This window comes from Saimiri boliviensis, chromosome 4 (genome assembly GCF_048565385.1).
Source record: "Saimiri boliviensis isolate mSaiBol1 chromosome 4, mSaiBol1.pri, whole genome shotgun sequence".
Classification (NCBI taxonomy): Eukaryota; Metazoa; Chordata; class Mammalia; order Primates; family Cebidae; genus Saimiri; species Saimiri boliviensis.
In genome coordinates, this window is record NC_133452.1 from 53,089,943 (window position 1) to 53,102,948 (window position 13,006).

General features: G+C 41.0%; 2 protein-coding genes across 2 annotated transcripts in view; one reads left to right on the plus strand and one right to left on the minus strand.

Annotated features, from left to right (window-relative positions):
• The window catches only part of DSE (dermatan sulfate epimerase), an 81,874-nt gene extending 74,411 nt beyond the window's left edge, over positions 1 to 7,463 (minus strand). The window contains exon 1 of the mRNA XM_010349311.3: positions 7,271 to 7,463. The gene's annotated coding sequence lies outside the window, so the exon portion shown is untranslated. The remainder of the gene's footprint in view (positions 1 to 7,270) is intronic.
• LOC120363276 (uncharacterized) overlaps positions 1 to 7,765 on the plus strand; it is a 31,424-nt gene extending 23,659 nt beyond the window's left edge. The window contains 2 exon segments of the mRNA XM_074397092.1: positions 6,367 to 6,429; positions 6,776 to 7,765. Of these exon segments, the coding sequence (XP_074253193.1) occupies positions 6,367 to 6,429; positions 6,776 to 7,765 (1,053 nt within the window).
• The last annotated feature ends 5,241 nt before the right edge of the window (positions 7,766 to 13,006 follow it).

Below are 13,006 nucleotides of genomic sequence, written 5' to 3' on the forward strand. Positions count from 1 at the left end.
CAGGCCTAAAACCATGGGATCAATTCTGCTGGAGATTGCATCTTCCTAACAAAATAAAGTTAGCATTCTGTTTATAAAAACATCGTTACTGTTTTTAACCATAAACAATGCAATAAGAAGCATGGTATGACAGAAGTTTTCAGGTTCTGTCTGACATGGGCAACCTCCATATTTTGACTACATGACTGATGAGTGTCCGCTATATTCACACAACTATTGAAATCCTTTCCCTCTCACTACCAGTCTGGCTCTACCACAGAAAATGATATAAAGAAAGGTAAATGACAAGACTTTTTAAAAAAAAAAAGAAAAAAAGAAAAAAAAGGTTATCTAGAATGAAAAAGAAATGTGGATGGGGACTTTAGGTACAGTAAGGTGGTAATGGATGTGTTAATTTGATTGTGACAATCATTACATGATGCATATGTATATCAAATAATCAGGCTCTACACCTGGAATATAGATAATATTTATTGTTAATTAAGTGTTTCGTTAACAATTTAGAAAATAAAAAAGAGAATTATGGAGAAAAAATGACCTGTTTGGGGAGATAACAGATTAAGCAGGGAATGAAGGAGTTTTGCAATGTTTACCTGAATGAAAGATTGCTCTTACATATGATCAATATTTAGTCAATAAGTACTTTGTTCTTATAAAAATACTAAGTAGAAAATGTAAAGGCATCTTTTATGTAAAACATTAAAACATTTTCTTCTATATTTATATAATTAAATCATTTCTAATTTCTAAGATTTTCAACTTCAAATGAGCAGAAGTTGTAAATTAGAGCCCCAGAGGACAAATTTAACATCCTTCAGGGCAACCCCATTTAAACCTTTCTAAACAAAAGAAGAATTCTAAAGTCTTCTTCAGAAATCCACCCTAAAGGATAAAAGCATTCAGAAAAACTTCCCTGTATTTAGCATAAATCCCCTTGATGCCTGCTTTAAGTCAATTTCCCCCTTCTTTTTCTTCAGGGAAGATGGAAAACAGCTGTTCAACATTCCCTTTCAGGCTACTTTTTCCCTTCCTGCCAGGTCCCTACCCTCCTTGGGAGAAATGTAAACACTGCAGGTGACTCCAAAATCCAGCTGGTCCAAGCCTGATTATTCATGGGGTTGGTGAGCCTGGTCCCACTCATACCACCTTGGAATGGTATCATCAAACTGCAAAGGCCCTAAGAAAAGATTTTTCCCCAGAATTTGTGCAATTCTAGAAATCCATTGCATTTTGTCTGTCCTTAAGGCTATGAAAATGACAAAAATAGCACAGCTTCAAGAATAAAAGTTTAGTCAGGACTGTCTAGAAGGTACACAAAGTTGTATTGCAGCCGGGTACCTTGGTCTTCACTACTGCTCTACACTGTGTGTCAGATATTGAGTGCACCTTGGAATGAAATATTTTTAAATGACTTGATCATGCTATTTCTGAGTATTTGTCACTGAGGTGACTTTCTCAGTGACAAAAATTGTCATTTCTCATTTCTAAAATTGAAAAATTCTAGAAATCCCTTTCAGCACCCCAGTGTAAAGGACTACTCGGTAAACAAGCGTCCATTTCTAGTAAGTTATTTCTTTAAATGAACAATGTATATGGATTCACGACTTTATCTGCAGATTACTACACTTTACCAAAAAATTATACAACACTAATGTTGCTACCTCTTATTCCAGGAATTGATAACAAACATCATTTTTCTTGCAACAGCCATTTGACAGCAACAACAGAGCTGATATACTGCCTTTCTACTTCATCAGTAAAACATTAAAGACCCACAAGCTTGGTGAACCTATTTCCTTTACAAATTCCTTTAGAGTTAGGAAAGGCTGATTCAACTTTGTTGTAATATAATGTTTGCATGCATTAAATGCCTACTGTTTAGTAGCTAGATTTGTTATTCTTACACATGAGAAAAATGCAAAAGCCCTGATTTAAGCAATAAACACAACTTTACAGTTCTATGAATATTTCCAACGTAAAGATTTAAATGACAGCTTTTTAAACTATGTACCTATTCAATTTCTACTAAAAGGCCAAGAATGCTAATTTAAACACACACTTCAGATATGATTATTTGAATTTCGATATGATTATTCTACTATAGTTCACATTAATAACAGAGAAGAGAGAAACTATTAAGTCTAGAAAAAATATGCAAAAGGTGAGGGGTTGGCATGCAGACACATTCAGTTGCAAACTCTTTCTAATTCTGTCTTGGACAAAGCGGATGAAAATAAATAATTTACAATGGATATGTCACATATGTGTAATTGAAAGCCAATTTCCTATCTGTATTTTGTTATATTTTCTCTAACAAGACTATACTCACCTAATATGTATAACTATTCCGAAATACAAAATGCAAAAGCAAATTATGCTTATTTGTCAGTATTGTTTATAGCTTCTACATATTACTGAAAGACAAATTTTTTTCTTTCAGAATTTGTTTACTAACATTTTAGGACAATACTACCAAGATCACGTTTGTGGAATACTCCAAGAGAGTTGAAGCAAACAGAAGGAAATCCGGTGGCAATCAATACACATTAGAATTCATGTTATTCTGAATTAAAGACCGAACAAACTACTCCATTCAAGAAATAAACAGATGGCTTCAATAATCTTTTCTTCTCTTTCCAAATTAAAATTATTGCCTTTCTTCTTTGTGATCTCTAACAGGCTTTCTGAACACTATTCCTCCAGCAGGTTTATACTCTTCTGGGCATCTGAAAGAGGATCTGGAATCCACACCCTCAACAGGCTGGAGCTTGCCTACACATGGCAGAAGTAAGCAACACAATTAGTAAACGTACAGCTAACGAGACTCAGCAATCAGCCTAGGGCTCTGCAGGAATTAGAAGAGGCCCTACAATGGAATCCTTAGAAGGCATGAGAAGAGACAGGAGTGGAAGAGGAGGGGGCTGCAGAAAGGGGATCTGTAAATAGCCAGTTACACTAGCCTGGGAAGCACGGAGGCATTTTAGGGAGCTGACAGTTCATGGGGAGTAGTGAGCAGTAAAAGGGATAATAAAGTAGAGCAATAGGAAAATGAAATGTTGGAGTCTTTAATAGTATGAATTTGGAGTCACAAAGGATAAAAGTAGAATTAAATGTGTACTTTAGGTTAATGTTCTATTTAAGATATACCACTAATGACTTGAAAATGAAAGACAAGTCTCTTACCTTTAGCATGTCCATTACCACACACCGAAAATGAGTGTAAGACACTAGCTCTATATCACTTTCCATTTCTACTAGGCTAAAACATTAAAATATTTGAATTCTTTGAAAAATGTTAAAAGTACTAGGCAATTTTAAAATGCAAGTATTTGTGTAGCTGTATGATCAGGGGTTTTCCTTTACTGCAATTATTGAAATGCGTATGAATTTCTAAGCAAGGGTTTATTAATAGTAATGGTCACTCTTTATCTCATCCATAATACCTTCTATTTTTCTTTCTAGTTTGATTCTTTTCTGCAACACTTCACCATCAACTAATCAAGCCACTCTTGTACACATAACTAGAAGTTGTGAAACACTAAAGTGAGATGATAGAAATTTGGGATACATTTGTTTACCACACACATAAAAAGACTTTTTTTTTTTTTTGAGACAGGATCTTGCTCTGTCGCCCAGGCTGGAGTGCAATGGTGTGACCATAGCTCACTGCAGCCTCAAACTCCTGGGCTCAAGTGATCCTCCCATCTCAGCCTCCCAAGTAGCTAGGAAGAAAGATTTTTCTTTGAAGAACAATTATTTCAGTTAAAAATAATATCCACTTAATGAAGAGTTTAATTTTTAAAAGCATTAGAATGGGGCATTAGAGTTGAGAAGACTTTGTGAAACATATATTCTTAATTATTGTTATCACCAAATGGTAGCATGGATCAGTACACCTCAAGAGTTTGGGATTTTAATCTCTACTTCCCATTCTAATTCACCATATGAATTTCATAGGAAAATAATTTTCCTTTTCAGTATTCTGGGCTTATATATAACTTGGCTCACTGCCATGTTGGGCACCAACTTGAGGTATAAGGAATTTTGCTGTGTCACCTAAACATTTGCTGGTAATGTGGTGCCCCAGAGAGTTTTATTCTACCCATCACTATAGGGGAAGATAACATGATCCAATGATGAGAAAATCTTAACATATTTGCTATGGTCTGGATAACTGTCACCTCTAAAACTCATGTTGAAACTACCTCCAATGTGGATGTGGCAGTATTGGAAGGTAGGACCTAGAGGTGATCAGGTCATGAGGCTTCTACCCTCATGAATTATTAATCTATTCATGGATTCATAGGTTAATGGATTCATGGGTAATCACGGGAGTGAGACTAATAGTTTTATAAGAAGAAAAACCTGAACTGGCATGAACAACTCCCTCACCATGTGATGCCCTGCATCACCTCAGAAGTCTGCAGAGTCCCCACCAGCAAGAAAGCCCTCCCCAGATGCAACCCCTCAACCCTGGACTTAGACTCCATAACAGTAGGAAATAAATTTCTTTTCTTTGCAAATTATCCAGATTCAAGTATTCTGCTACGAACAACAGAAAATTGAGTAAGCATTTAATAACTGTACTATCCTCTTCTCAGACACATTCTTTTCGTAGGGTTATGTCACTGAATCTCTTCAGGTGCAAACCCACTCCTTCAGAACAGTAAAGAGTCAGCCCTTCTCAGAAAACAGAATAATAGTGTCCACTATAATGAAGTTCCCTCTACCACAGATTCTGGCTCTCCTCAAAGGCCTGCCACAAACACATCCCAAGTCAATAACAGCATTTCTCTTTTTTTAGTTGGGGAACGAACAGTGGAGTGGTGAAAAAGGATATCTACTATATTTAGGATTGAAGTATGCCAATGGTTACGTATTATTTAATATATGCTACAAACACAAAATGCTAGTCTTTTAGAAGTTTGTTCGTCCTTTGTGAAAACAAAGATTACCAATATACTAAAACAAAAATTTAAATACTTTTTTGTCTCTATAATTATTTATTGAAATCATGCTACTGAGTGAAAATCATGCAATTTCTTTCATGCAATGCAGTGTGATCCAAGGCAAGTTCTAAATAAATACCAAAATGTTCTATCACAAATAACATTAAGAAATGTATACATAGTTTATTGTTTAATTGCAGAATGCACTTTCATCAATGATCTTAAAGCACTTTTTCAGAAATTAAAACAAACTGTTTATAATGAGGCACTGGGAAGTGTCTGTGAAGTTAAAAGTTTCATCTCATGGACGACCACTGGGTCCTCTCAGGGCAGCACTGCTAGATATTGAACTGGAGAGCCCATAAATCTCATTGAAATGAACTGTATTAGCTTGTTTGTGAATTAATTTCATAAATACTAAAACAGATGTACACACAAACATTAGTCACTAAGATGGTCCTGACCTCACAAAGCAAACCTAGCTAATGTCTCACTCAATGTTTTCTCTCCATCAAGTCCCCAAGATCAGAGGGAGGGACAGCATATCTATGCAGGATTAAGAATGGAACCTAATAACGCCATCATGGTAACTGCCTATACTGTTACTGTGCTCTGCCGTCAAAGTATTTCTTGGTCAAAGTGTCTTTTCTTTTCATTCATTCGTATTTTTGTTTCTTGTTTTTAGAATTTCCTTTTACTTGGTGGCTGTACTATCAGTGTTTTTTAATCTGTCAAGATGTACTTTGTAGGCCAGTGTTTTTATTTAACTGAAACTTCATAAAAACTGATACTGATATAATATACTAGTCAATTAAAAATAACTCTTCCCAAGCTCAAACCTGGGAAGTGCTGCTTACTGATGTTTCTCAGGTTCTGTATCAGCAGCTCCAAGAGCGCTAAGACTAATCTCACATACCTCTGTATGTAACCTACATAACCAGCACTGTCTTCCACTTTTTGCTGAACCCACACAGAGGAATCACTAGGTGATGGAGACATCAAATTCAATCTGTTAACTTCTCCATTTTTACTAGAACAGATCTTACCTACACACTTCAAAAAAGAACTTATAGCTGTATCATGACCCTCAAAGGAAGAGGTCATGATACAGAAATCTAAGTATTTGCCTGAAACAAATACTCATATAATCCTATATTTTGTTTTCTCGTTGGCACATTAGGTTTTTTGTGATCCCACTTAGTAATACAGTTAGAATACTCTATACAATATTGTATATCACCATTTCACATAGAGATTATCATTGAGAAATTTCTTTTAAAAACGGGAATTATTGAAAGTTTAAATTCTATAATGTGAAAAATATTGAAAAGATGTCTGAGAAGATCTCTCGCGCATTTAATTAATAATGCTAAACCATGACTTTCTAAACTATAACCAACGAAAAAATTTTTAAAAGGAACTTTATTACAAGAAGATTCCTAGAACTAAACGCGTCATTGCCGGACCTAAAGAATTCCAGGTGAGGTTCACCTCCTGATTTTAACCATTTTAACTTTGGTTTCCATCTGAATGCCAGCCGGTCTAGGAGGAAACTGCTGCCTTAAAGAAGCGATGAAAACGAAAAAGTGCTCAGGTCACAAACTTAGCTCAGATTCCAGCCCCGACAGATCCCGAGCCCATGTGGCTTCGCCTTCAGAGCTTCCCAGTCTGTGAGTCAAGCCCCCGCCTCCTTCCCTCCCAGGGCTGCCTCGGGATGAGGTTTACTAACAATTTCTCCGAGCGCCGGCGGAGCCAAGGAACGTTGGAATCCAGCGTCTGGGAGAGGCTTGGGACGCTCTTCCTCTGCTTCCGCAGCCGCAAAGTAGGGCTGCCAGCGCCAGGATCGGCACACGCGCCGCCGCCGCCTCCCCAGCCCCCAAACGGCTGGGGTACCGGGGGAAAGGAGGACGTAAGGCTGTGCCACCCAACCCGGTAGAGTGAAGCCGAGGCCCCGTGGGCTGTCGAGGAAATCGCGGCTGGGCCGGCCAGAGCCGACTCACGGAATGCGATCTCCAGGTTCTCAGCGCGTTCCCGGCTCGGTGCTCGGCGTTCAAGCGGGTGGGGAGGGGCGAACGGCCGCCCCCGGAGGCTGCTCGGCCGCCTGGGAAGCCCGCGGCTCTGGCTTCACGCGTCAGGCGCTCTCCCCGAGCCCAGCCGAGCCGGGCCCGGGCGCTCAGCCCAAGGCGCTCGACTCTCAGCCGGGGACGTGGCTCTCCGTCTCCCGCCCGCGCTGCGCCCGCCCGGCGGGCTACCCGCCCGAAACTCCAGAAGAAAGTTGCGCCGCGCACCCCAGCTCGCCCCTTGCGCGCCCCTCCGCTTACCGCTCCCCGCCGAGGCTCCGTCCTCTCCTGCGTCGCCTCCGCAGCCTCCAGAGCCCGCTCCCGAACCCCCTCACTCCAGGGCGCCCAGGCTCCCGGCCCCCTCCTAGCCGAGCCCTCCGCGCGCCCGCCGCGCCATGGGTGATGGTGGGCGCCGCGCCCCAGGATGCGCTGCTGCAGCCTCCGGCGGCGCTACTGAGAGCCGGGCCGGCGCGGGCGGGTAGGTGTGGGCGAAAGGGGCGGAGGGAGGACGCGGCGGGCGCTGAGGCTCCGCTGGAGAGGGGAGGAAACCGCAACGTCACCACAGCCCAAGGAGGCGATGATGAGGAGGGGGAAACGGGGATCCCCTCCCCCGGCCGAACCCCGACCGCAGGCCCGCCCCGCTTTCTCCTGCTCCTCCTCTCCCGGGACTCGCCGCTCACAGCTGCGCCCGGCCCTCCCCGCCACCAGGCCCCGTCTCTACCCTCATCCCTGCCCGCCAGGCCTCTTTGGCTGTAACTTGTTCTAGTTTCTTAGCAGTCAAACGCTTCGGGTTCGAGAATCTCACCCAAAGGAAAGGTAACTTTTGGAGGCCCAGGGGGAGGAGCTGATGCTTCCGCACAACTCTGGGAGAGGAAAGCGAGTAGAACGTCAAGAATCTTACTACCGGGGCTGATTCCCATTCCGTCCACCTCCTCCCGAATAGTTACTGCCTCTTTTCTCCAGAATTCAGTTTTACTCTCTTCTCAAAGAGAAGTTAGTGGGAGAGGGGAGTACTTGTTGGGGCGGGGGGGGGGCATCACCTATACAGAAGTTGTGTCCTTTACTGTACCAACAAAATACACTAAATCCAAGCGCATCGAACCCAGCAAACTGAACAGATTTTAATCATAGAAGGTCACGAGCAAAGCATTTAATGTAGGTAGCTAACAAGAGGAAATTTATCTCACGAGGTGGGGTGTGTGTGTGTGTGTGTGAGAGAGAGAGAGAGAGAGAGAGAGAGAGAGATCCCTTTGCTCATGCAGTACGCACTGCCATTTGCTCCATGCTACCCCCACACTCTCCACAATTTTGCTTTTGAGTGACCTGTGAATTGGCCTCTGGATGACATTTACTTTGTGCAAAGCGCCTCCCCATCGCAGTAAGTCTCAACGGGTCTGCTCTTCTGCTCTCTGGAATCTACAGGATACATCTAGCCTTGATTCCACAGGAGAATACTTCAGTTTACCTGAGTACATATTAACTTCATCAACTTTTCTTCATCCGTTAGGAAAGCCTTCAGTAGGAGATTTACTTTGCCAACATCTCTCTCAAACCCTGATTCCAAGAATTGAATTTAAGGTTTCATCCATCTGGCAAAGTAGAAAGATGTTTAATGGCATTGTAATTACTGTATTTTCCTAAGTGTATCTTTGGAGCTTTATGGCAGCAATATTACCCAGCTGACTCCTATATTACAATCTACTAAATAAAATCTTAAAATGTTAAAAGTTAAATTGGAGAATCACTGAACTAGACTACACTCAATGCAGTGTTCAGCACTTAACCTGTGATTCTACTGAATTTTATTGTGTTAAATTAGGCCTTTTAGCTTGTTGGCATGTTGGGTATCATTGATATAACTCAATTTCATGACCTCTGTAAATCCAGTCTGTATGCCACGTCATCATTTAAGTTCTCATTCTCAGGTACCTTCCTCTGCCAGCTGACACTGGATTTAATTGCTGCTGATGAAATTCTTATCAGTTGAGGACCCACATGTTACCTTGTCCTGTTTTTGTCTGTTGTCCCAGGGTAGCAGCTAGTGTACATGGGTGCATGGCACTTTTGTAGGAATTAGAAAAGGGTACCCCTACTCTCACCTTAGCTGAAGGATTAAGAAAAAGTGGCCCCTTACTCCTAGATGCAGCCCCAAACAGACAGCAGAGGACCTTTGTCTGTTGGATATCTTTGCTCTACTGTAATATTGTCAAAAAAAGGAAATGACTGGGCCGGACGCGGTGGCTCAAGCCTGTAATCCCAGCACTTTGGGAGGCCAAGATGGGTGGATCACGAGGTCAAGAGATCGAGACCATCCTGGTCAACATGGTGAAACCCCGTCTCTACTAAAAATACAAAAAATTAGCTGTGCATGGTGGCATGTGCCTGTAATCCCAGCTACTCAGGAGGCTGTGGCAGGAGAATTGCCTGAACCCAGGAGGCGGAGGTTGCGGTGAGCCGAGATCGCACCATTGCACTCCAGCCTGGGTAACAAGAGCGAAACTCCGTCTCAAAAAAAAAAAAAAAAAAAAAAAAAAAAGGAAATGACTACTTAGTGAATTCTGATTCATGTTTGCAAATTTGTGCCTGCCTTTTCAAGTACCCAGATGTCATTCTAATAATAGGTTTATTTTGCTCAGTATCTGTGAAAAATTTCTTGCCTTGGTTTCAGACTAAGGCAAGAACTGGAAGTCCATTTGTTCACCTCCAGTTTTTTAGTGTTTATCTCCCTCTATGCTGATTCTAGCTGAGAGTCCTTATTGGTAAACCCTCCTTGCTGAGATGGAAATTTACTAGGCAAGAAGTTAAGCTTTAGACAGCTAGGACATATTTTCTTACAAGTTTTTTCACCTATCTTTTCAGTTAACTCTTTGAAAGTTTATTTTATCCCTTACATTTAATGGTTTGCTATTACATAATAGAGAAGACAAAAAAGGGAATTAGTTTTGTTTAGTCATCGATTTATCTTAAGCAGAGGCATCCCTTCCATGTTCTTCTTGTCTGAACAAAATGAAATGTATTTGTTGTTGCTGTTGTCCTTAGTTTTTTCTTGGCTTTAGCCTAAAATAACAGACTAACAATATTATAGGGCTGTTACAGGTATGTGGTTTCTGTTCTCCCCTTGAGTTTAATTTAGTAAACTAAATTTTAATCTGCCTTTTAGATTTTACCAACCAGTCAGCTGGTCCATGACTGTGCATCTACTTCCATCCTTAAAATGCTTTTTTTTTTCCTTTCTCAGGCCAAAATTATTCTATTTGTAAAACTGCCTTGCCCTGCACCTATAGATTCTCCCATCTTCAGATCACAGAAGGAGTAAGATCCTTTTGGTTTGCTCAAGCCACACTGCCATGTACTTGTACTTACCGACTCAGTGATAATCTCCCGAGCTTTCCCTTTCATTTCTGAGCGTTCAGCCCTGGCCAGGCATTCTCCAGAGGCTTCTCCAAGGTCCCTTGCTCAGGCCTGCCTCCCTGCCTTTCTCAGCGCCAACATGCTCTTCTCCATTACCAAGACTGCTCTGCTGCAGCTGCTTCATCTCCAGATGACTCAAGCTTCCTGGGCTTAGTTTTCATCTTTAAAACAAAATGAAACATTTACCTACATTCTTAATCAAAATTCAGTTCCATCTCAACTGTTAGTCACAATTTGAGATTTCTTCTGCAGGTACATACTTCCTGGCCTTGCAATCTTCTAATAGGTCATGAAATAGACCAGGAACATTCACATGTGTCTCCTTTTGTCCTCACAGGCACTGACTTACGAGGAAACAGAGGCTCTGAACCTTTATGAATTTCCCAAGCCATAAATGGTTCAGACCACATATGATTATGTTTTCTTATATAAAACATAAGATCCTTCCACTAAACCATTTGGCATAGACTAACTTTTTGCATCTAAAGCCTCATTTGCAGTTTGAGTATCCTGGCCTCAGTTGAAAGATATTCGCCACTCATTGACAAGTGACTTTTGAAATGGATGATTTTATATCACCTCTTATAAACTATCCAAGGTGTCCCAAACACCTTCCAAATTATAGTATTGTTCTCTGAAATTGCAAAAATTATTATTGGTATTTGCTACATGAATGAATGAAATTGGATGTTATTCTTTTCCTCAGATTTACTGAATAGACCAAAAGGAGTGATCATTTAATATTATAGGCTCCTTCATGGTAGAGACTCTCTTCATTTCTATAGCCATACCTTATATTTCCTGGCAGAGGGCATCTTTATTAAATTAAAATTCAGTTTTCAGATTGTGGTTGTGTCCCACAATCTGATACAACGGTGGATAATACTGCATGTTCATCAAATAAGAGCATGGACTTTGAAGTTGAACAAAACAAGCCTGAAATCTAGACTCTGTGTCACTAATTGTGTGACCTTCAGCACGCAAGTCATTTAATATCTTTGAGTTCTACCTTTTCATCAGTAGGATTTTGATATGTATACTTTTTCATACAGTTTCTGGAAGAAGCAAATAAAATGTTGTATATAAAATACCTGCAAAAGAATGAGAACTCAGCCAGGCGCGGTGGCTCAAGCCTGTAATCCCAGCACTTAGGGAGGCCGAGGCGGGTGGATCACGAGGTCAAGAGATCCAGACCATCCAGGTCAACATGGTGAAACCCCGTCTCTACTAAAATACAAAAAATTAGCTGGGCATGGTGGCGCGTACCTGTAATCCCAGCTACTCAGGAGACTGAGGCAGGAGAATTGCCTGAACCCAGGAGGCAGAGGTTGCGGTGAGCCGAGATCGCACCATTGCATTCCAGCCTGGGTAACAAGAGCGAAACTCCGTCTCAAAAAAAAAAAAAAAAAAAAAAAAAAAAAAAAAGAGAACTCAGTAAATAGGTGTTTATTGTCATAACTTAGAATGGTTCTGGGACTGTCAATGAGAGCCTTTGGAATCAGTCTCGTGTGGACTGGAACATGCCTGGGCATTTTTCAGGCAGGATCTGAACCAATTAAAGTGAATGATACCCTATCTCTCACAACCCTGCTAAAAGTAAAACTGAGGTCATGCCAGTTTTTGCAATAGCTTGGAAACCAAGCCTTTTGTGCTCTTAGGAGGAATAAGGATTGTCCTGGCAATATTCTATAATAGTAATTCTAACCCCTGGCTGCATATTAGCATCACTTAGGAGAAACAAAAACACACCATGCCCAGTCACACTCTTAGAAATTCTGATTGAATTCCTTCTATGATGAAGTCCAGGCACCCTATATGCTTTTAAAGGTACCAAATAATTCCAATATGGAGTCAGAGTTAGAATGAATGCTACATAGCAATGATTCCCAAATTTTGCTGCACATTAGAACCATTTGGAGAGCTTTAAGAACTTCTGATGCCCCAGTTATAGTCTGTACCAGTCAAGTCAGAATGTCTCAGGTATTAAAAACTCTGTGATTCCAATATACCAAAAGTTTGGGAACCACTATTTTGTAGAGTGTTAATAAATACACTGAGAGCAGCGGCTCACACCTGTAATCCCAGCACCTTGGGAGCCGAGGCAGGCAGGTCTCTAGAGCCCAAAAGTTCGAGACCAGCCTGGACAACATGGCAAAATTCCATCTCTACTAAAAACATGTAAAAAATTAGCCAGACGTGGTGGTACATGCCTGTAATCCCAGCTACTCAGGGGGCTGAGGCATGAAAATTGCTTGAACCAAGTGGTGGAGGTTGCAGTGAGTCAAGATCACACCACTGCACTCCAGCCTGGGCAACAAGAGTGAAACTCAATGTCAAAAAAAAAAAGGCATGTTACTAAACAGGTACTTGAACCAAAGGAGGTATTAATTAGACTTAGAGAATGTGTTTGTTTGCCACTATTGTTCTGATTTGTTAATTATATAAAATATTGTGAAGATTGGTTTTTATTAACTCAAGCTCACTAATGTATTTCTTTCTAAATACTTTTGTTGGATTATGCAGTTTGGAAAAAATAGTATTTGATGTCAATACTGGCTGAACTAGTGAAGTTGACTTCATATTGTG